At 40.9% G+C, this 24,066-nt stretch overlaps 1 protein-coding gene across 4 annotated transcripts in view; it reads right to left on the bottom strand.

The window, feature by feature from the left end:
- Positions 1-24,066, bottom strand: part of Nfyc (nuclear transcription factor Y subunit gamma) — a 66,705-nt gene that overhangs the window by 22,951 nt on the left and 19,688 nt on the right. For all 4 annotated transcript variants that reach the window (XM_027399146.2, XM_027399149.2, XM_027399147.2 and 1 more), the window contains exons 2-3: positions 11,860-11,972; positions 1,156-1,227 (exon numbers count right to left, since the gene is read on the bottom strand). In XM_027399146.2, the coding sequence (XP_027254947.1) occupies positions 1,156-1,227; positions 11,860-11,964 (177 nt within the window). In that variant the 5' untranslated portion in view covers positions 11,965-11,972. The remainder of the gene's footprint in view (positions 1-1,155; positions 1,228-11,859; positions 11,973-24,066) is intronic.

Here is a 24,066-nt window from a genome sequence, read left to right as displayed (position 1 = left end):
GAGGTGAGCTCCTAAGAATGGAAAAAAAACAAGGCCAAGGACTGATCTGATCCTCTCACAAGTATAATTCACTCATGGTTTTGTTTGTTTCTTTGTTTTGGTTATTTATTTAGTCTGGTTTTTTGGGACAGGGCTTCTCTGTGTAGCCATGGTTGTCCTGGAACTTGCTCTATAGACCAGGTTGGCCTTGAACTCAGAAATCTGCCTGCCTCTGCCTCGAAGAGTGCTGTTATTAAAGGACTGGCTGTTTGTTTTTTAAAAGGTCAAAATACCAGTAAGGTACATGTGGCAGTTTGAATGAGAATGGCTCCCACAGGCTCCTATATTTGAATACTTGGTCCCAGTTGATGGAACTGTTTGGGAAGGATTAGGAGATATGTCTCCTCCTTTACTGGAGGAGATGTGTCACTGAGAGCAGGTTTTAAGGTTTCAAAAGCTCATGCCATTCCAGTCTCTCTGCTTTGTGATTGCGTCTTAAGATGTGAGCTCCCAGCCTACTTGCACCATACCTGCCTGCTGCATGCTCCTTGACATACTGGTCATGGACTCTAACCCTCTGAAACTATAAGCTCCAACTCTTTTATAAGTTGCCTTAGTTATGGTGTCTTATCTTAACAACAGAAAAGTAACTAAGTCAGTAAGTATCATTATTAGAACTTTCTCACAGCTCAAAAAGTGATTGTAGCAAGACACTGAAAGGATAGCAATGTTCTATTGAACTGACATAAACAAATGTTTACACTATGAAGAGAAAAGAACTGGGGACAGTGCATGATCTTAGACAATACAACAATTAAACTATTCAATGTAAGATCACTTCATTTTAGACAAAAGCCAAATAAAACCACAGGCAAAGTATCATAATATTGTCATTTCTGTTAAGCTTTGAGCTCTAGAGGAATGAGCAATACTCACAGTTTTAGCTCTAATATGAACCTTAAAATAACATGAATTTGGGGCTGGAGAGATGGTTCAGAGGTTAAGAGCACTGGCAGCTCTTCCAGAGGTCATGAGTTCAATTCCCAGCAACCACATGATGGCTCACAACCATCTATAATGACATCTTCTGGTGTACAGGCAAAACATGCAGATAGAACCAGTGTTCTGAATACATAATAAATAAATAAAATTTTAAAAAAAATAACATGAATTCACCTTCACATCTTCATCCAATTTCATAATCTTCTTAATACGAGCCAATGGGAGTTCCTGTACTCGGAAATCTTTCTGAAACGAACAACAATAAGCACATGAGAGGTGGGATGACCAGCAAAGAGGCAGAGCACAGGCAGCAGCAGCAGATAGACTGGTATAGATCCCCCGCCTCAGGAAATGAGACAGGGGAAGAAGGACAGATAAATTAACAAAATACAAGCTCCAGACAAAATTCTTCACTTAGCCCTTGTAGAGCTCCAAACCCTCCCAGTGCCCTCAGGAAGGAAGAAAGACAGCCAGTAACAGGTTCTTTGCCTCTGCTCAGCAGAGGTTCATTCATTTCAAGTACCCCCTCTTCCTTCCCTTTTTTTGTTTTTTGTTTTTCTCCATATAACAGCTCTGGCTGTAGACCAGGCTAGTCTCAAATTCACAGACATCCACCTCCCTTGGCCTCACAAATTCTGGGTAATACCCCTGCCCAGCTTCCTTCCTTTTCTGTAACCAAGTTTACTAACCTACAATATGCAGATTCAAGTGAAATCTCTGCCTTCAGGGCTTTCCCTATCCTGCCAGTTCTTCTGTGTCTGTTTAAGAAAGGATCTCAATAATGGCTGGCCTCAAACTCACAGAGACCTCCCTACTTTTGCCTCCAGAGTGCCCTCCTGACAGGGCACTCTGAGTACCCTAAGAGTGAGGATAAATTTAGCAGGTGTCTTACAGAAACAGGCCTGCTACTTTTTCCTTAACAAACAAAAATGGGATGGGGAAAACACACTATACTGGCTGGGATTTAAGAAAGGGCTCTTTTGCCTGTCAGTAGTGGTGCATACTTTTAATCCCAGCTCTCGGGAGACAGAGGAAGGCATGGATCTCTGATTTCCAGGCCAGCCTGGTCTACAGAACAAGGTCCAGGACAGCCAGATCTACACAGAGAAACCCTGTCTTCAGAAAACAGAAACAAAACAAGCTCTTGGGAGACAGAGGCAGGTGGATCTCTGTGAGTTTGAGACTAGCCTGGTCTACAAGAGCTAGTTCCAAGGACAGCCTCCAAAGCCACAGAGAAACCCTGTCTCTAAAAACCAAAAACAAAACAGGCTTGAGTAGTACCACTCAATTCGTGTGCAATTTAAGCTTCTCCCCTTTTGCTTTATTTTGAAACGACTATTTAACTACATGCCCAAGGGTGAATGAATATAATTCTAGAAATGAGCAAAAAAAAAAGACTTAGAATTTTAGAGTAATGAAGAGAAAGATATGAGAGACTAAGTATGTGATGAAGGTAAACATCAAGTGACTGTTCCATAAGAGTCTATAGTGTGACTCTCTAAACCCTATATGATCACCTGGGTATCCATGTTGTCACATTATGGAAAGAGAACTATTATTTGAGATTTGATAAAAAATTAATAAGCACAGGGAATTTACTTTTCCAAAACCAATAGAAAACTCAACATATGTCAAGAAGGCACTCTGTAACCACTTGGTTACAGAGGAAAAACTATTAGGGCAAAATATGTAAGGCATCCAACAGGGGTAGGCACGGTAGCACACAACTTTAACCCTAGCACTATGGAGGCAGAGGAAGGCAGATCTCTATGAGTCTGAGGCCTACAGAGTGAGTTAGTTGGTCAGCCAGTGATATATAGTTAGACCCTATCTAAAAAACAAACAAAAAAGAATTGGCAGCATAAAGGAACACCTTCAAGGCAGAAACTTAGAAAAGATACCCAATGTCTCTACACAAATCAATAAGGTACACTCATCTCTACAAATTCAAATACACTTTTTCATCTTTTTCTCTTCCAAATTAGGTAACATTCTCCTTGAAACCTCTACTGTAACTAACCTTGGAGTGGCAGAGGCTGAGAGGTCCAGTTACTACAAAATTACCAGAAAACAGTAGAGCATATTCTTCCTAACCTTTTTCTGCTCCTCTTTCATTTAATATCCCCATAACCTAGCGAAACCTCTGACACCTAAGACTGTGTGAAAGTGCAATCCTATCCTACTTTTGAAGAACTTGTAATTTGTCAAACAGTCACATCAAAAACATTATACAGTCTCTTACACTACAGAGAGGGAATGAAGTCCCACAGGGATACAAGGAAGGGAATGACCAGATGGCAAATTGGGGCTAGAAGGAAAGAAAAGCTGGGAAATGTTCCATAGGAAAGGTGACAGGAATTATGTCCACGTAATTCTAAAACGTATCCTCACAGAATCGGAAGCCCTAAATATCACCTGCAGTGTCAAAAGTATGACCTAGGAGCAAAGGATAGCAGGAGCAAAAAGGGAGCTGAATTAAGGCCAGATACTTGAAGGCATTTTTAAAAGTAATTTCATCACAGCAATCTATCCCTCACCTTCTTACTAGTGTGGCACATCACACAAGATGACAATGCTTGAAATGAAATCCCAGAGAGGTGAGGATGTAACTCACAAAGTCCTCCCTGGGTACACACAGCATGTGACCACAAGAGTTCGAACTCTTGAAAATGCACTGCCATTTGTCATTTAATGTCATTTCCACAAGATTTTTCCAGGATTATATAACCAAAATAAAGAGCTGATCTAACATACACACATTCCAAATCAAAAGGCACTTCCGGCCCAGTATGGCAGCACATGCCTGTAATCCCAGCACTCAGGAGGCAAAGGCAGGAGGACTGCTTCAGGTCCAGTCTGGCCAGGGCTACATAGCAAGATACTATCTCCAGACAAACACGCAAAACTAAGCCCAGTAGTACACATTCCAGACTTAAGAGGTAGAGGTAAAACGATTAGTGCAAGGCCAGATTGGGTTACAAAGGACTGCCTTAAAACAAACAACAACTCCCACAAATACACACACAAAAAACCTTTTTCCAATTTGAAAAGAAAAGCAACAAAAAGGGGAATAGCAGAACACGGACACTATGAAACAGAGTGAAGGAATACAAGGGTTACAAAAGAGATAAAGAAGGAGATGAGGGGGAAGGAGGAGGATGAAAGAGAGATGAGCTATCCGAAACTGAAGGTGTGGTGACAGACACCTTTAATTCCAAAAACTCAAAAGAGGCAGGCGTATCTATGAGTTAAGGCCATTCTGGTATACAGTGAGACCCTCTCCCCACCCCAAAAGCCTTATGGAAAATGTGCTACTTTTTTCCAAAAGGAGTATGAATGGAGGTACCCTGAGTGGACCATCCTGCTGCCAGAAAGCATGGGTTACTAAATGAAAATGTCAGCGCCAGGTGTAAAACACCTCTCTGTGAATAAATGGTCAGGAAAGCCCCAGAGGGCCTCCAGACAACATAGGCTATTGCCATTGCTCTTTGTTGCCCACCACAGCTAGATAGTAAGACCCTGCCACTGAATATACAGCACATCCTGGTTGCAGGAAAGAAATTAAGCTAAGACTGACCTCAATGCTGAGGGTGCTATGCAAGACAGAGAAGTTATCAACTGACTCACTGGGTGGTGGACGGTGCGTCAGTGGCACGACTAAGTGGTGGTAACCAACAGCTTTCTGATTGGATGTGAGGCCTGCTCCATAGGAAGGATTCATGCCTAGTAACTGGGGGGGGGGGGTGTTGGGAGGACCTATTACTGTGGTTTCCTTTTCTAAATGTGAATGTAAAACTACCTTCTAAATAGTTATGTTTATACCCACAGTTTAGTACTGTTTTCAATTTTGGTCATAGAAGCTTCTTTTTACAGTGGGTAATTCATAACTGGTCAAAGTGCTGAGAACAATTGACTGTTGAGTACATAGCGCTCAATGAGACATTTTCATCAGTCCCTCAAAGGTTCAGGGAAATTGTGGTAAAAAAGGTAAGAAGAATGTAAGAGCTGGAGGAATACTGTGAAATGCTGTCTTCTAGATGTAACATGGCAGCTAAAACTCATGGACTCACAGCACCTATGTTTAACTGTACAAAGACCTGAAAGATCAAGCCAGTCAGTATTTCACCATGGATGAGAGAGGCTCATGAGACCCCACTCCTAACTGAGGAGCTATTGGTAACTGAGGGCTGTTGCAGAAAGAAGAGTCATTTCGTGGGAGTGTGGCTACTACTAGGTCACCAAGCTCCCATGGATGACTCCATATCCATGACCATGAAGGTAGAACGAACTGTAGAACGAACTGGAAGAAGTGAGTTATTTCTTTTTAAAAAGAACATGAAGGTGGAAGGGTAACATTTAGGGAGGTCTAGAAGTACTAGGAAGGAAGATGTAGGGCTGATATATACATGTATGAAATTGTTAAAGATTTTTTAAAAAGATTTATTATTTATCCAGTGTTCTTCCTGCATGTATGCCGGCACACCAGAAGAGGGCACCAGATCTCATCATAGATGATCATGAGCCACCATGTGGTTGCTGAAAATTAAACTCAGGACCTCTGGAAGGGCAGCCAGTGTTCTTAACCTCTGAGCCATCTCTCCAGCCCTGTTAAAGAACTTTTTAAAGATTTTTTTTTGTATGCACTCATATTTATCTGTGTATGCATGTGTTACAACACATGTGTATGAGGGCCTGCAAAGGACAGAAGAGAGCATCAAATTTCCTGAAGCTAACCTATCCAACCCTTTTCTTTTGTGAGATCTCATGATCCCCAAGCCTTGAACTCTCCAAAGAGGAAGTATGTGGAGGCTGAAAAGATGGCCCAATGGTAAGAGCACTGGCTGCTCTTGCAGAAGACGCAGGTTTGTTTCCCAGCACCACACGACAGCTCACAAGCATCCATAACTCCAGTTCCAGTGGACCGGACGCCTTCTTCTAACACCCACAGGTACACAGGCGAATAAATACACACAGGCAAAATAAAAACACTCATATATATAAAATAAAGGTAAATCTTAATTTTTTTTAAAGAAGCAGTATGTGAAAAATGGATCATAAAATGGTGTGGTGGTTTGAAAGTAATTGGCCCTCATAATCTCATGGGGAGTGGCACTATTAGGAAGTATGGCTTTATTGGAGGAAATGTGCCACTGTGGGGTGGGCTTTGAGGTAACCTATGCTTAGGACACTGCCCAGTGTCACAGTCGACTGCCTGTTGCCTGCAAGATGTAGGGTTCTCAGCTACTCCTCCAGCATGTCCACCTGTACACTGCCAGACTCCCCATCATGATGATAATGGACCGAATCTATGAAACTGTGAGTGAGCCACCCAATGAAATATTTTCCCTATAAGAGTGTGGTGATCATGGTGTCTATTCACAGCAATAGAAACTCTAACTCAGACACATGTGGGTTATGAGGATGAGGTGTTCTGAAGCCCCACCCCTAGCTGAGCCAAGAGAAAGGACTAACACTCAAACTCTTTCTCTACTCTTCAGGAACTGGATTAGTAAATTGCAGAACAGACTGAATATTCTCATACTCCTGACTATGGTCTGAGAACTGTATTTAAATTACTGCCATGTTAAGGAGTTTCATTTCAAGAGTCCTGAAATTACTCAGTTGAAAGCTAAAGAAAAGTCAGTAAGTTCTTTAAGCTGTGCTATAGAACCTAGTTTCAGGTAACAGAAATCTTCTACTCAGCCCACTGAAACACCCCAAATGTCAAGATTGTCATTCTTCTTAAAGCAATACTTCTAATGATTGGCTTCATTTTGGAATTGCCTGGGGGAAGCTTTTGAAAATCAAGTTAACTGGGCTCTGCTGCAGACTGACCACAACAGAACTCCAAGGGTAGACTCTTGACATCAAGTTTTTTTTTTGAAAACTCCCTTCATAGCTATCATCAAGAATGAGGGTTAAGACCCCCTCTTTTTTAAAGATTTTATTTATTTATTATGTATACAACATTCTGCTTCCATGTATATCTGCACACCAGAAGAGGGCACCGAATCTCATAATGGATGGTTGTGAGCCACCATGTGGTTGTTGGGAATTGAACTCTGGACCCTTGGAAGAGCAGCTGGTACTCTTAACCTCTGAGCCATCTCTCCAGCCCCAAGGGCCTCCCTCTTAACTAGGCCTTGTTGCTCAAACTCTATCCTTAGACTAGTAAGGGTATTACCTACAAATACAAAGCAAACAGTCTCAGGATCTACTTTGGATTACTAAATCAGAATTATTTTTCACCTGATTTCCCTCCTGGGGCTCTCACAGACATTAGGTCTGCAAAGTACAGATCTACAGGAAGAGCTCATAACACAGTCTGTTTTATGAGCTGTTGTTGAGACAGGGTCTCATTGTGTAGCTCTAGCTCATCTAGAACTGCTTTGTAGACCAGGTTGGTCTTGAACTCAGAGAACCACCTGCCTCTGCCTCCCAAATGCTGGGGTTAAAGGAAACCACCATGGCAGGGCCAGGACCTGTTTGTTCTAAAGATTTGTTTTTATGCTGGTTGTGGTGGCACACGCCAGTAGGATTTGCTGAAGATTTGTTTTTACTCATTTTACATGTATGAGTACTTCGCCTGCATATATGTCTATGGACTACATGAGGGCTTGTTGCCCAGAGACCAGAAGAGGGTGATGCATTTCCTGAGACGGAAGTTACAGATGGTTTGTGAGCTACCATGCAGATAGTGGGAATTGAATCCAGAGGTCCTCAGGAAGAGAAGCCATCAGTGGTCTTAAACACTGAGCCATCTCTTCAGCCCCTGGGGCCTGTCTTTTAACAGTCCATCAGCCTTCAATGTTCTTCCTTGGTTATATGGTTTGATTGTCATGTTAGAAATGTCACTGTCCAACCTAGAAGTTTTACAGCATGAAAAGATGAAGTTATAAATGAAAGGGAAATGACCTAACTACTAAATTACAGCTATCTGAAGGCAGAACTGGACAAAGAGAGTAAGTCAGGGGAAAATTAGATTTCTCAAGATTCAGGATCCTCACCATTTGCCCCATCCATTCCCTCCTAAATCACTATTCCCAAAGACTAAATTAGCTTTCTCTTCCCTACTCTCAAAGAGGTTCCAATGATTGTAAAACTGAATGACAAGATGTCTACTATGACTTCACATGATGCAGAATGCTTGTTAATTCTAGTGTTTGGGACACTGAAAGGACACCCCTCCCCCATTCTCCCAAAGTGAGAGACAGAGGGTAGAGGGAAATCTGGATCCTCAGTAAGATCCCAGCCACCTAAGTGTAGGAAACATGTTACTGACTCTTCCTAAAGCCTTGGTGAACAGGAATATATAATGTAATCACCAAGGGACACGATTACTGGTTAGGATTTGTAATCAATGCCATCCCCATCTGAACACTTAGATTCATGGGCAATTACATAACTTTTAAAAGAGTGTGGAGCAGGATGGTCAAGTTGAGATGAGGGATAATTACTATTACTTGATTCAGAATAAAACAACTGAGAATAGGTATGTTCAGTATGTCTTGAAATATACTACCTATCAAAGTTTACTTGCTTCAGAACAACCTGTTCCCAGTTTAGACAATATGACTTTTACAAATATTCTTGTTTTACTTATACTTGGATAATTTAAGCATAATGGATTTTTAAAAATCTGCTCAATATTTCAAAATATCACCTGAGAAGATCTGATACATCTGGGAAAGTTTGCTATCAATCTGGGTGTGGTGGTACACTTCTGTAATTCCAGCCCTTAGAAGGCAGACACAGGAGGATTGCTACAAGTTCCAAGGCCAGCCAGGTCTACACAGTGTGATTCTAGACTGGTCAGAGGCTGTATAGCAAAACCATGTCAACTCCCTTTCCTCAAAAGTCTGACTTTAAGCACCACAGAGTTCTGGAAAGACCCAAATTAAGTGCTAAAATGCTGCAGAGTCAGAGGCAGTCAGAGAAGTGAAGGCCTTTGTGTGCTGTAGGCCTGAGCTCTTAGAAAGAACAAACACCCAACCTCACTCTCTCATGCACACTTGGAACTGGCGTCACTTGCTCTACACTAAGTCTCAAGTGGGGTCTGATTCATTCAGTCATTCATTACGCAGCTCTTATATATCACTCACTCTCCTAAGCAGATGCTACAATAGAGGTCTAAGGAATCTTTCAGATACATGTGAAGAAATTTTTAGTTAAGTCAATGGAAGAACAACACTTTCTTCTTACAGTTCTTTCTCTTCACTTACAAAACTTGCACCAGAAGATTATGTATTGCACCAACTTGACCCAAATCAAATAAGCACATAAAAATCAAATAAATGTAACCATTAGATTATATGATGGCTAATCTTGGTTGTCAACTTTATTGTATCTGAAAGAAACAAAGAACAAACTGCTTGGGCTGAAGAGATGGCTCAGAGGTTAAGAGCGCCGACTGCTCTTCCAAAGGTCCTGAGTTCAATTCCCAGCAACCACATGGTGGCTCACAACCATCTGTTATGAGATCTGGTGCCCTCTTCTGGTGTGCAGATATATATGGAAGCAGAATGTTGTATACACAATAAATAAATAAATTCTTTAAAAAAAAAAAAAAAACTGCTGGGGCACTCCTGTGAAAAATTTTCTTGATCAGATTATTTGAAGTGTGAAGACCCACCCTAAATCTGGGTGGCACCAAGTAGCTGCCTGCATAAAAGGACATGAAAAAAAGAACCCTCTGCTTTTTGTCTGCTTGCCCTCAATGGCAAGTTCACATGTCTTGCTGCAGTATTCTTTTGATAATATTAGAACCAACTTCTTCAAGATTCCAACAAAGACTGGAGACCAAGAATCCTCCAAGAATCCTCTAGGCCTTTCAGCAACAGGCTGGGCCTGGCCGAGCAAGTGCCAGATTCTTGGCTTCTCCAGTGTAAGACAGTCACTGTTGGACTATCTGGGTTGCATCCTGTAAGCCAATCACCAGAGAGCATGGTGTTCTTTTAGAAAGCCCTGACTAGTCAGGCAATGGTGGTATATGCCTTTAATCTCAATATTTGGGAGGCAGAGGCAGGCAGATCTGAGTTTGAGGCCAGCCAGGGCTACTACACAGTGAAACCCTATCTGGAAAAACAACACAAAACAACACACAGAAATACCCCCCACCCCAAAGCCCTGACTAATAAAGATTATTTTCCAAAAATCTGTGCAAAACACCCCACTTCTGACTTTGTAATTTCACTGTTATCCTCTTTGTTCTCTATCTGAAACAGCATGGATGACCAACACTTGGGAATACTGAAAAGAAACATGTCTTCTCACTGGAAATCCACTCTTCACACAGGCTACCCAGAAAAGTCTCAGCCAAGTTCAATCACCAAAAGCCCCTTGGTGGAAACAAACACCACCCAGTGGTCCATTCAGAACATTAATTACCCTGAAGTCACTGGGTATTTATCACAGTTAGAAGTTAGTTTAATGTGTTATTTATAGTCTGCCTTGAGAGAACACATTTTCCATGAGGACAATGATCTAGTCTGTTGTCATACTACTAGGGCCACAGAAGACAGCACAGGTCAAAGCAGATGGAAAAAAATAAGAATTTGTTGAGTAAACACACAAATCAATCACTCTTGTTTACCAGAGTATACTAAACTTAGTATACCATTAAACCGAAGACAATATACATGAGGAAAAAGATCCAGTGTCTGCTCTGCCAGTGTGCTAATACCTCTAAGGCAGTAATAGCACAAAAAAAAGTACTGGAATTTCTTCCAGTACTTGCTAAGACACCAAACTGAATACTCTTCATTAAGAACATAGCAATGTATTCTGAAAACACGTCTGTTTTTTCCTGCTACTATCCCTGAACCACATACTATATTCCTACCCCCAACCTTTACCATATTGAACAACTGACTTTCTTGTTATTTCTCTAACACAAGGTCCTTTCCTCTAGCCTTTGCACATGCTCTTTTTGCTGCCTAGGACAGAACTTTTTCTCATCCCATCCATGTGACTAATGCTCACTTTCAAGACTTAATAAAAATAAACATGCTGTTCTTTCTTCTTTTTTGCTTCTTACTAAGTTTTATTAAAGCTCAAGTCATCAGGTTGGTAGCAAGTACTTTACCTGCTGAGCCATCTCAGCATTCCTATATACTGTCATTTAAAGCCCTCTCTAGCTCAACCAGAGCACGTTCACTTTTACTGCTTCAAGACTCACCACTGTGACTGTGTCCATAAAGAGTAAATACCTATTGACTAATTCACTAAATAGTGAATAGTAAATAGTTGTAATTAGAAGATTGCAAGTTCCTCAAAAATGGGTTGCACATGACTTTCCTAAGTCCACAGTTATCAACAGGAGATAATTTTAGCTCGGAGAAACATTTACTAGTCTATGAAGGTAGCTTTGTTGTTGTCACAAATAGGGGAAAACTGCTACTGAGAGTTAGTGAGTAGAGACCAGGATGCTACTGAACAACCTGAAATAGTAGGACAGCCCCTGAGAACAGACATGTCATAATGCTGCTACTGAGAAAACCCAATCTAAGTATATCTTTTAACACCTGGAAGGTGTGCTGGCTCACAACAGATCTGCTGAATAAGCCGCCCAACAGTTTTCATCAAATTATAGAAAGCTGGTACAGCTAATGAACTGGGCTAAGGAAACAGGCTAACTACTACAGGAAGGTGAAATCTCTGCTTCTCTGTACTTCGAAAGCACCAGTTTCACATCAGCCTTCCTCCAAGTAGAGTATCCAAACAGTCACTTAGTCATAAACAACATATTGCCTTGTCCAAGGGAAATTCTACTTTCATTTCCCAACATATAGGTCAGAAATGCACTATGGCCTTTGTCTTGTGTCTTGCTTGTGTCTTTTTTCTGCTGAGCTGCTTTAGACGCTCACTGCTCTTCCTCACCACTGTTAAGTTCCGGATTTCTTCCATGACTCTGGGCCAGAAGGACTGGAGGCTTTGCTGGGCATCACTGTTGCTGGTACCGCCAAACCCTCCTTCGGTGGACATTTCTGAAACTGAAAACACACACAGACATGAAACAGATTAGAAATAATAAAGCCAGCTTAGTTTATCTTTCTGTAGCTGTTTTTACTGGTTTAACCGTTTCAGGGTGTTAACGTATATATTATGCTGACAGGCTTTCTGGCACAGATTTATTATATCTTCTTCACAAAAGACATTTGAAAAAAATTGTCCTAGATTATACCACAGACTATCAGAAAGTTCTAATCTAGAAAATCAAATTTCAGGGGTTGGGGATTTTGCTCAGTGTTAGAGAGCTTGCCTAGCAAGTGCAAGGTCATGAGTTCAGTCCTCAGCTCAAAAACAAAAACTAATCAAGTTTTGAGCGAGGCAGTGGTGGGTGGTAGCACATATCTTTAATCCCAGCACTGGGGAGGGGGGGTGTGGACAGATGATGCACAGAGGCAGGCAGATCTCCGGAGTTCAAGGCCAGTCTGGTCAACATAGTGAGTTCCAGAACAGCCAGAGCTACACAGAAAAATCCTGTCTCAAAAAAAAGTTTTGAGAAAAGCCAACTGAAATAGTCGTGTAAATGTGAAGTAGGAATGAAGAAGGTATTTTGCGGCTCTAGTCTAACTGATAGCTTCTCATGCTCCATGCCATAGCCTATAGCACACACACAAAGGATCTGATGACAAACACAGAAGAGAAAGCTAAAGAGTTTTGGAAAATAACAGTTAATAGTCACATTTATTATTTTTATTTACTTATTTGTTAGACACCAATACTCCATTTCTCTTGAGTTTCTGATGGTGATTATTCCTTCTGATTGCCAATAAACTGTCTTGAATAAGGATATTGAAAATGCTAAAGCAGGACCAGTAATTAAGTAGCTAGTATGAAGTCTCTGAAGTAAACTGAGGACTCCCTACCACACATAGCACATCAACAGTTAGAAGCTCTAAAGATATTTGAAGTCTTAATTTTGCCATGTGTGAGGTAGAAGCAGGAGGATGAGGAGTTCAACATCAGCTCTGGCTAAAATAATTTGCCAGCCTGAGCTACATGAAACTCTGAGGGAGGGAGGGATGGGGTGGGGAGGGAGATGGCTCAGGGGTTAACCACATGAGGAAAGGAAAGGACTTTTTCCTCAAGTTCTCCTTTGATGTCCACATGGCTGCTACAGCACATGCAGACACACAAAATAAATGTTGGGGGAAGGGGGTGAAAAAAGATAGGTGAAAGAAGTAGAGGATTAAAATCAGGATGAAGAGAGGAAGATTAGAACCTACATTTGTCCAACTGCTTTATAATAATATAGAAAGGAAAATGAAACCTTCTCCCAGTAGCCATCACTGTAAATACTGTAAAGCCTTAAAAACAAAATGTTTTAAAAACCTCTAGGTTCACCAGGCGCTGGTGGCTCACGCCTTTAATCCCAGCACTCAGGAGGCAGAGGCAGGCAGATCTCTGTGAGTTCGAGGCCAGCCTGGTCTCCAGAGCAAGTGCCAGGACAGGCTCCAAAGCTACACAGAGAAACCCTGTCTTGAAAAACCAAAAAACAAACAAAAAACAAAAACAAAAAAAAAAAAACCCTCTAGGTTCAAATGCTTACCTGGCAAGTGCTAATACCAGAAACAGTTCAACAACTTAAAGACAAGAAACTTTTGATCTCCTAAGAAATTCCTATTGCAGAGAATTACTTGAGAAACTCTAATATACCAGTGACAGGTCACTAGTAAAGAACTATGTAAGCATTTTTAAAATTTTCTTTATTTTTTTTTATATGAATTGGTGTTTGCCATGGGTGTCAGGTCCCCCAGAACTGGAGGACAGTTGTGAACTGCCATGTGGGAATTGAACCCTGGGTCCTCTGGAAGAACAGTCAGTGCTCTTAACCACTGAGATCTCTATGTAAGCTATTTAAAAACCAATTCTATAAGGCTAAAAGAAAAGTACCAGAGCTAAGTATCACATAATCAAACATGTAGCTTTTTGGTTTTTTGTTTTGTCTTGTTTCCAGAAGGGGTCTCACTATGTAGCTTTGGCTGTCCTGAAACTATGTAGACTAGGTTGTCCTCAGAACTGCCTGTTTCTTCTAGGATTAAAGGCATGTGACACTGTACCTGGCTTCAAATGTGTAGCTTTCTAGTCTTCATGTGTGTACAGCTGAGGAGGCCTTCTCCACTAGCAAGGTGGGATGGCTGGTAAACCTACGATGTTCAAATCATTGCTAAATATTTAAGGACTGCCTGACCAGTCTGATTTTTTTTTTCCATTTTCCTTATAAAGAAAAAAAAAAGGGCGGGGGGGGGGGGGGGGCACAACAGTTAAGACTTCGAAGCAGATTTTGCTCTGGTGTAATGACATTAGTGGGTGATGATGTAATGGGAAAAATGGTCGAAGCCAATTTCTGATATCAGCTGGAGGGAAATAAACAGCTCTATACATCAACAGGAACTCTAAGCATCTGGGAAGCAATGTGATCATAACTTTCTGGAAAGAGTTAAAGAGAAGTGTTGAATCACAGTTGGAAATGACTAGATAAAAAAAAAAAATCTCAAGTCCTAAATACCCACAGAGATCCCTCACAACACAGCTCCATGGCATTTCACTTATTACCACAAGGCCTATATTGTATTTCAGATGTACCCAGACCACAGAAATCATTAGGAAAATAAATGTTTTGCAACAACCATCACACATGGTCCAAGCTAGCCTAGAACTCTCTATATATCCAAGGATGACCTTGAAGTTCTGATCCCCTTGCCTCCTCTTCCAGAGTGTTAGCATTATAAACATATGTCATCACATCTAGTTTATGTGGTGTTGGGGACCAAACTCAGGCTTGGCACTATATCTTCAGCTCCATGGAGAAAATTTTAATTTAGTTTAATTAATAATTTCCTATGAAATAATCTTTACAAGAGAGTGAGAATCAACCTTTTCTAAAATAGGCAAGTGTTTTATAAAAATCTTTCTGGCCAGATGTGGTAGTACACACCTGTAAATGCAGCCTTCAAGAGGCTGAGGTAGAGGACTGAGAGTTCAAAGCCAGCTTAGGCTACATAGTAAAACTCTGTCTCAAAAAGGGTCCTAGTGATGAGGAAATGGGTCTGTAGCTCAGTGGTAGAGCACTTGCCTAGCACTCACAAAGCCCTGAGTTCCCTAGCATCACAGACAAAAATACTATTTAATACAGAGTATGGTGGCTCATACATATAATCTCAGCACTGAGGAAGGAGTATCTTGAATTGGAGGGCAGCCTGGCCTACTGAGTGAAACCATATCTAAAAAAAAAAAAAAAAAAAAAAAAAAGAAGTAATCTAACCTTTGTTGCAGGGAACAATAGACAGGTATGACCTTAGCACTCTGCCATGCAGGCTGCTACCCAGTTAAGGAAGCTGCACCATTCCTAGTAATGCCTTTCCTCCACCCGTTAACGATGACTTGATTTAGTTGGAGCACAGATATCTATGAGATGTAAGCTTTAAGTTTTAAGATGTAAGCTGTAAGCTTTAAGATGTAAGTTTGGTAAGCTTTAACTGTTTTCTGATCTCCTGTCTAAGTACACTATTATAAGGGTATACAATTCAAGAAGCATTTTTACAACCATCTGTGCAGTTTTGTGCAGTTTGCCTTAAATTAAATAAAAAGTGCATATTCTTCCTTTACCCGGATTATATATATGAGCCACCTAGACTGGCTTTAAAATTTATACTACATCTCAAGCAATATAGTTCATAAAAACCAAACTTGTGTTTTCAGTATTTACTCAATGAAGCATACTTTAATATTAAAGTAACACAGCCTAACTATAAATACAAACTAATTTTGATGATTAAATTCTCGGGGGGGGGGGGGGGGGCAACCCAAGTTACTTATTGTAGTAATTAACACATAAGTGATAACTGAATTGATTTTGCTATAAAATTAGCCCATTTATAATCTTTGTACTCATGGAAAAACAGTCCATCTGGGTGATGAAACACATATTTAAATTAGAGGAATTCTTCCTAATAGCAGCACTTAGGAGGCAGAAGCAGGAGAATGAGCAATTTTGAGTCAGCCTGGGCCACACATGTAGGAGGTTGGGGAAACCAGGAGCTTTAGTAATTCTTTTCATTCTGTTAAGTCATTACCTACCACTGGATAAAGCCATTTATATAATGCTGACAAAGATAAAACTGTCTTTAGATCAAGTACATTAACTTACATCACTCTTATCAAAAATGCAATATAGAATTTCTCAGATTTAATTCATTATTGATATTCAATTGATTATTCATTTTCATTAATCACTTTATAAGTACTTGAATAAGACTTCCTATTTAATGAGCTGAAGTATTCAATGCTGTTGCTGAAGGTTTTCAACCCCTAGTATCTATTAATTTATGATTTTAAAATAACTGATTTATAAATGGTTTCCTTTCCAAAGCTAGAGGGAAGACTCAAAAGTCTATCATGAAAATATCATTTCTCCAATGCTCAACTCAACATCTCCACAAAGACTTCTCTAAATATCCTCACCTAGCAGTCTCTCCTTGAATCTGATCTGAGTCACCACCACTAGTTCCCTCACAGCAACTAGCACATGGTATGGTAACTACCATGATGGACAAGAGAGTCACTAAGTGCAGCCTCTAGAGGAAAAAGGGGATCCTGAATAGCCTGACCCTGAACAACCAAGAGAAGTGGTTATACAGGAATCTGAGAATAAAGGGTTTTTGTTGATCAATAAATAAAAGACCCAGAGACTGATATTGGGGTTCAAGTTTCAAGCTGAAGATCAGAAAAGCAAAGCAGCTGGACACTAGCTCTCACTCTACCTTAGACTGAAAGACAATCCTGGCTCCAAAAAACCTCAGACTTTAACCTCTCCTCAGCATGGCTGGAGAACCCTGAGACTTCAATGTCTTCCTATCCTCAATGTGGCTGGAGAGAATGAATGCCTGATACTGACTTCTGAAGACCCTGCTCCTATCCTTCATACCCATCTAGTGCTTGTGATCCCCAGGTGCTGAGATCATCTTTGTGTGAGCTATTTCCCTAAAGGACTTGATCACTCTTGTGTAGATCTGGGGGGCCTTGGACTCACAGAGATCAGTCTACTTCTTAATGCTGAGACCTAAGATTAAATGTGTGTACTACCACCTCCTAGCTTCTGGCTGCTGGGATTAAAGGTGTATATCACCATTGCCTGATCTCTATAGCTTGATGCTATCATTATGTTACTATAGCTGGCCTCCAAGGAACTATGAAGAGTTCACTGCTTGCCGCAACACCCATGCTTCAGTTTAATCGTAGCAGAGGCAAATGGATTTCTGTGAGTTTGAGGCCAGCCTGGTCTACAAGAGCTAGTTCCAGGACAGGCTCCAAAGCTACACAAGGAAACCCTGTCTTGGGGGGGGGGTAGACTGGGCCTGCTCCTCAGCCCCACAGAAATAATAACTATACTGTCTTTGACTGTCCAGCCTAAAGAGAGAAATACATTCTTGCAAAAGAATGGAGAGCAACTGGTTTTTCAGGCTCTAAGTATAAAGAAATGGTGACATCAGCTGGAGCTAGAAACAAGGCCTGTGCAGCAAGGTTGTGTCTGAACAGTCATTTTGCTTCCTGAACCATCTGAGATTTACAAATAAACTTTTGTCCAATTTCTGACATTATTTCTGTGTCCAGAAATGAGAAGTGTAATTCTGAATAGTATTTCAAAGATGACAACTTTGGCCAGACTATGCGGCACACACCTTCAATCCCAGCACTCAGGAGGCAGAGGCAGGTAGATCTCTGTTCAAGGCCAGCCTGGTCTAGAGTGAGTTCCAGGACAGCCAAAGCCATTATACAGAGAAACCCTGTCTCAAAAAAACCCAAAAACAAAAAACAAAACAAAACAAACAAAAAAGTGGCTTGCCACAAATGTTACCTTTAATTGGTCTTCATTTAGCTTGGTGATAATCTTATCAGTATCATTCCCATTTTACACAACTGGGCACTTATTTTATTTAAGTTCACAACACAGTGAATAGGAAAGTTAGAAAGTAAAAGCTCCAAGGCTCTGTTACAGTATAGCTTGTTCATTCATTCATTCATTCATTCATTCACTCATTGTCTGTCTTTCTCTCTGTTTTCAGGCATGTTATTTTCAAAATATTCAAAGATGAGTAGTCTCAAAATGCAGTCTCTCCTTGAATCTGATCTGAGTCACCACCACTAGTTCCCTCACAGCAACTAGCACATGGTATGGTAACCCAATATAGGGAATTATTGACTTAAATTGTTAGACCAAACATCTACTCACTCCCAACATCCCTGTAGCTTTCATTTCTCTCTTTTTCCACTGGGTCCTGCTATGTTGGCCAGGGTAGCACCCAGCTCCCATCTCCAGTCATCCTCCCATCTCAGTCTCCTGAATGCTGGACACACACAAGCCATATCACACCTGCTCTGCTTGGCCTTCTTTCCATGCTGTCTTTTTCTTTTATCCTTTCCCTTCCCAAATTCCTTGACATATTGGCATCTATGAGTATTCAACTGTGAACAGTGGGGGGGGGCAGTAAAGTACAAGTAAAAAGAAAATATATTGGACTGAGGGATCCATATTAACCATTCTTGTATATTTATAATATTGGGTAAATCACCAACTCCTTAGAGTCACTATTGTTGGCTCAAGGACTGACACCTCCTCCTGACCTCAACAGTTCTAGACAGCACCATGCCTCAAGACCAGCAACCCCGACAGGTATCAGAGTTCCTCTCTGTTTACTTGCTTCCCAAAAAAAAAAAAAAAAAAAAAAAAAAAAAAAAAAAAAAAAGCCATGTTTCACATGCACGAAGACATAAAAATAAAAAGACCTCCCATCTCTTTCATAAATATCAAATAGTTAAGACCCTTTTAAACTACTCTGAATGAAAAGTTCCAATTCAAAATAAAAAGCAAACAAAGCTGGAAGTGACTAGGAATGCGTCAAATTTAAAAACTGGAAATGCCAGTGATCAGGATAGATGCAGACTTTCCCTGCTTACTAATCCAGAAACATATAAATCTGTTTTGAGCTCTGAAGCAAACTCTACATGGGAACACCTTTATCCCAGCACTTGGGAGGTAGAGGCATGCAGACTTCTGAGTTTGAGGTAAACCTGGTCTACAGAGTGAGTTTCAGGCCAGCCAAAGCCACATAGTGAGACCTTGTCTTGGGGGTAGAGAGACCCTGGAGTGATGGCTCAATGGTTAACAGTGACTGTTCTTCCAGAGGACCTAGGTTCAGTTCCCAGCACCCACATGGCAGCTCACAACTGTCTGTAACTGCCGTTCCAGGGGATACAGATGCCCTCCTCTGGCCTCATCTGGTATTGCATGCACAAGTATACAAACACATAGGCAGGCAAACGACCCATAAAAGTAAAGAAAAATAGTAAAGAAAGCTCCAGCTGTGTCCAGCTCCCAGATACAGAAAGATTCTACAAAGCAAGAATTCTGAGGACCATTTCATGAATTATAACTACTGTTGAAAGATTTAGGGTATAGCATCAGTATAAAACTATGCTTCCTTTATAACTATAAGGAAATTTAATACATATACTAATTATTTAGTCTCAAGCAATATTTTTCCTTCTCCTCAAAACATCCTTAGTGCACAATCAAATCTACTTCTATAAGTAGCATTTTCAGACATATTAACATGGCTTATTATTATTTTAGCATTTTTTTCTTTTGAAACAGGGTTTCTCTGTGTAGCTTTAGAGTCTGTCCTAGAACTCACTCTGTAGACCAGGCTGGCCTCGAACGCAGAGATCCACTTGTCTCTGTCTCCTGAGTGCTGGAATTAAAGACGTGTGACACCACCACCCAGCAGCACATTATGTTTTTAAGCCCCAAATGTCTACACTCCTATTTTCTTCTTGGTTCTTATACAACCATCTGTTTCTGGCACCAACTCAAACAAACATACCTCGATATAGTGAAGAGGCCATGAACCCAATAACCCAATGACCAAACACAGGCTCCTCAAGAACTACTCTAAGATCTCAAGAATCCTTGGCCTTGAGTCCTTTAAATTTGCATATAGGGAGATCCTCCTTAAGTACTTATGTTCCATAGAAACCTCTGTGCAATAATCCAATAGCAGAAAAAAAAAATGTGACAGGGAAGTAAAGGGTAGGAATGGAGAGAAGTGTTCTCCTTTAGATACACAGCACAATAGCTAATCACAGGTTTCCTTGGACAGCAGAGACTGTGCTGGTAAATTAATAGGTCTAAAGACAGCAAGGAGACAGCAACTCTCAATTAAAGACTAAGGAGTTTTTTGTTTTTGTTTTTGTTTTTTTTTTCTTTAAGGCCTGCAGTGGTGGCGTGCACCTTTAACCCCAGCACTCAGAAGACAGAGACAGGCAGAACTCTGTGAGTTCGAGGCCAGCCTGGTCTATAGAGCTAGTTCTAGGACAGCCACAGCTACATAAAGAAATCATCTGGACCCTCCCACCCCACCCCCAATACAAGAGAATGAATCTCCATCTCCCCCCACCATGTATATTTGTGCACCACATGGGTTCAGTGCCTACAGAGGCCAAAGGAGGGCATCAGTTTCTCTGGAACTAGAATTACAGATGGCTCTAAGATAACATGTGGGTGCTGGGATTTGAACCTGGGTGTTCCGGAAGAGCAGCCACTGCTCTTAGCCACTAAGCCATCTGTCCAGACCTCCCTGCAAAGTTTTACAAGAGTGTCAGTCAATACAGGGTTGGTTATACTGATTACTGAAAGACAACCAAAACCAAAATCTCCCACTGCTGTATAAAGCAATAAATGGTTACATTTATCTCCAACAATTGTACATCTTTTATACTTTTGTGTGTGCATGGTTGCTTATGTATATGAGTCACAAGTTGCCACTGCATGTCTTCCTTACTCTACTGTGTGTCATATTCTACTTTTTAAGACCTGTTTTTTTTGGACTGGCTGTCTATACAACAAGCCTCATAGATCCCCCTGCCTCCGTCTCCCCCCAACTAGGGTTACAGGTACAAAATGCCATACCTAGCTTTTTAAATGAGTGCTGGGAAGCCATACTTATATCCTCATGCTTGTGCAAAACACATTACTGACTGAGCCATTTCCCTAGTCCCATCCTTTATACTTTCGAAGCAGCTTCACATTACTTATTTTGTCTTTAATACAAACATAAAAAAGTGAGCAGAGGTACAAATATTCCCATCTGAAAGATTAATCTAAGAAGACTGAGAGACTTGGCCAAGGCCATGAGGTAAGTCTAGGGAATTTGAACCCATGTCCTAGGCTCTTGAGTATGAACTGGACTTGAACTTGCCATATGTCACTTAAACTTCTGACCCTTCTTATCACCACCTTCCAAGTGTTGGGATTACAGTGATGCATCACCAGGCCAAGTTTATGAGCTGCTGGGAATCAAACCCTAGCCAAACACCCTAACTGAGCTGTATCCCCAGGCCTCATTATTTCCACTTTTTTAAAAATGTGATTGGTGTTTTACCAACACATATGTCTTGCATGCTGGTACCCAGAAGCCAGAAAGGGGTACTGGATCTCCTGGAACTGGATTATAGACACTAATGAGCTGTCATGTGTGTGCTGGAAATTAATTGAACCCATGTCCTCTAGAAGAATAGTCAGTACTCATAATTGCTGAAGCATCTTTCCAAGCCCTACCATATCTTCTGAGATAACATTTCTCACTGAACCTGGAGGCCATGGTTTATCTAGAGTGGCTGGCTAGCAGGCTTGGATCCTCCTGTCTCCCCCTTTCTGGCACTGGGATTACAGGCAAATGCTACCATACCTAGCTGTTTTATATTTACCCCCAAGCTGGCCTCAAACCTGCAGTCATCCTCTTGTCTGGCTTGTCTTGTGCTCTTATTTTGTTATAACTAGTTATTCAATCTTAGCATGGTGGCATAGACCTTTAATTCCAGCACTCAGGATGCAGAGGTAGGTGGATTTCTGTAAGTTCAAGGCCAGACTGGTTTAAGTAGAGAATTACAGGCAAGTGAAGGCTACACAGTGAGACGTTGTCTTAAAACAGCGAAAGAAAGAGTTAATATCAGTGGTTATGAGTGTCTGCTGCTCTTGCAGAGGACCAAAACTTAGGTCTTAGCATCCACATCAGGCAGCTCACAACTGCCTGTAACTCTAGTCCAGGGGATCTGGTGCCCTCTCCTGGCCTCTGTAGGAACATGTACACACATACAGACAAAAATAGATACATTTCTTTAATTAGTAATTAAATAAAACATAAGAACTTGTGGGATCCCTCATGCCGGAACACATCTACCTTTATTTGTTTCTACCTTTACTGTTCCTAATCATTCTGAAAAACTGGGATCTAAAATGCAAAGTCCCGCTGGGCGTTGGTGGCGCACGCCTTTTATCCCAGCACTCGGGAGGCAGAAGCAGGCGGATCTCTGTGAGTTTGAGACCAGCCTGGTCTACAAGAGCTAGTTCCAGGACAGCCTCCAAAGCCACAGAGAAACCCTGTCTCGAAAAACCAAACCAAAACCAAAACAAAATAAAATAAAATGCAAAGTCACCAGACTGCTACACACTTTTCAAGGTGGAAACTGATGATTTTAAGTTTAAAGTTTCCAAGTTTGGTAAGCAGCAGAATCCTTCAAAGAGTGGGACTAGACTACCAGGCTGCCAGCCAGTAGTGACAATGGAAAGGCCTTATAGACCCAGTTCACTTTTTGAGGCCTGATGAGCTTTTAGTATAGTACACAACAGCCTCAGACAGCCCTCCATTACAGATACATCTATAGCTGAACAGATTCCCTTTGTTCTAATTCCTTCACTGAGGGTAAGCAGGAACTATAAACCACACCTCGGATGTCTAAAGCAGGCTGTCCAATCATGACTCATCTAAAAATACTGATCTCTGTAGTTCAAGTGAAGAACTCAATACATACTTGTGTGCCTGGATGGCTGAAAATACCACTGAAATCCTAATCCTGACTGATCTAACCAAGTGTCTATTTTGGAAAGCATCTATTTATATGACTATAATGAACTTAGGATTCACAGAACCCAATTCCCTAAATATTCAATTCCCTAAATATTTATTACTGCTCAAAGTATCTACTTATAATTTCTTCTGAAAGTGGCTAAGGCCACCTTTTTCAATAAAACCTTTCAAAGTAATTAAATTTTACTATCTATGCATTTGTTCCTTTTAAAACCAACTTAAGTGATCATTTACATAAGACTGAGAACTCTTGAGAAATTTTGTGTCCCTCTTGTGTAGTTGACATTTTTTTCCTTTTCTTTTTTCGAGACAGGGTTTCTCTGTGTAGCTCTGGCTGTCCTGGAGCTCGCTCTGTAGAGCAGGCTGGCCTTGAACTCAGAGACACCCAGTGCTGGAATTAAAGACGTGTGTAGCCACCCAACTTTTGTCTAGTCCCCGTGCCCATCCTACCCCATTGTGAGACAGGGTCTCACTCTATAAAACAAAATGGTCTTAACATTCTGGTAATCCTCCTGCATCAACTTCCCAAGTAGTAGCATATGGACATAAGCCATACCCACTTTAAATTTTTTTAATTAAAAAACAAAAACAAAAACACAAACAAAAAAAACCACAACCCCATGTCTTTGGGTAGGAGAGTCAACACAGCAAAGGCGAAACAGAGGCCTGAGTCTCACGTATAAGACTGTTTTCAATGCTCTGGCCCCTGCTTCCTCACCCTCAACATGGAGAGCTTTTTCTGTCCTACCCACATTAGTAAGTATCAAATAAAGTACAACGCTACTTAACTGTACTGATTCCCATAAATACTTCACACTGTTACAAGTTTAGCTATTGTTTAGAGTAGTAGCTCTATGGGCATCTGTCCAGTTAATTATCAGGAAGGAAAAAAAATTCACAAGAGTTCAGGATAAAGATAACTAAGTAAGACAGCTGGAAATTTACAATTATTTCTCTAGTGACAAGTTTCTTACTGTCTTTTTGATTCAAGATAATTATGACACATTTAGTCTAGAAACTATAGGTTTACAATGACAATTCTGCTAGAGCCTATCAGTCAGTCAGTGGGTCTCTACCCTTTTGGGGTGTAAATTATTTGCTAAACAAGCACTGTCAAATTCCTACGCATGTATTTTTCATTGGCTTCCCACTTCAG

Source organism: Cricetulus griseus, chromosome 2 (assembly GCF_003668045.3).
Source record: "Cricetulus griseus strain 17A/GY chromosome 2, alternate assembly CriGri-PICRH-1.0, whole genome shotgun sequence".
Taxonomy (NCBI): Eukaryota; Metazoa; Chordata; class Mammalia; order Rodentia; family Cricetidae; genus Cricetulus; species Cricetulus griseus.
This window is presented reverse-complemented; position numbering and strand designations above follow the sequence as displayed.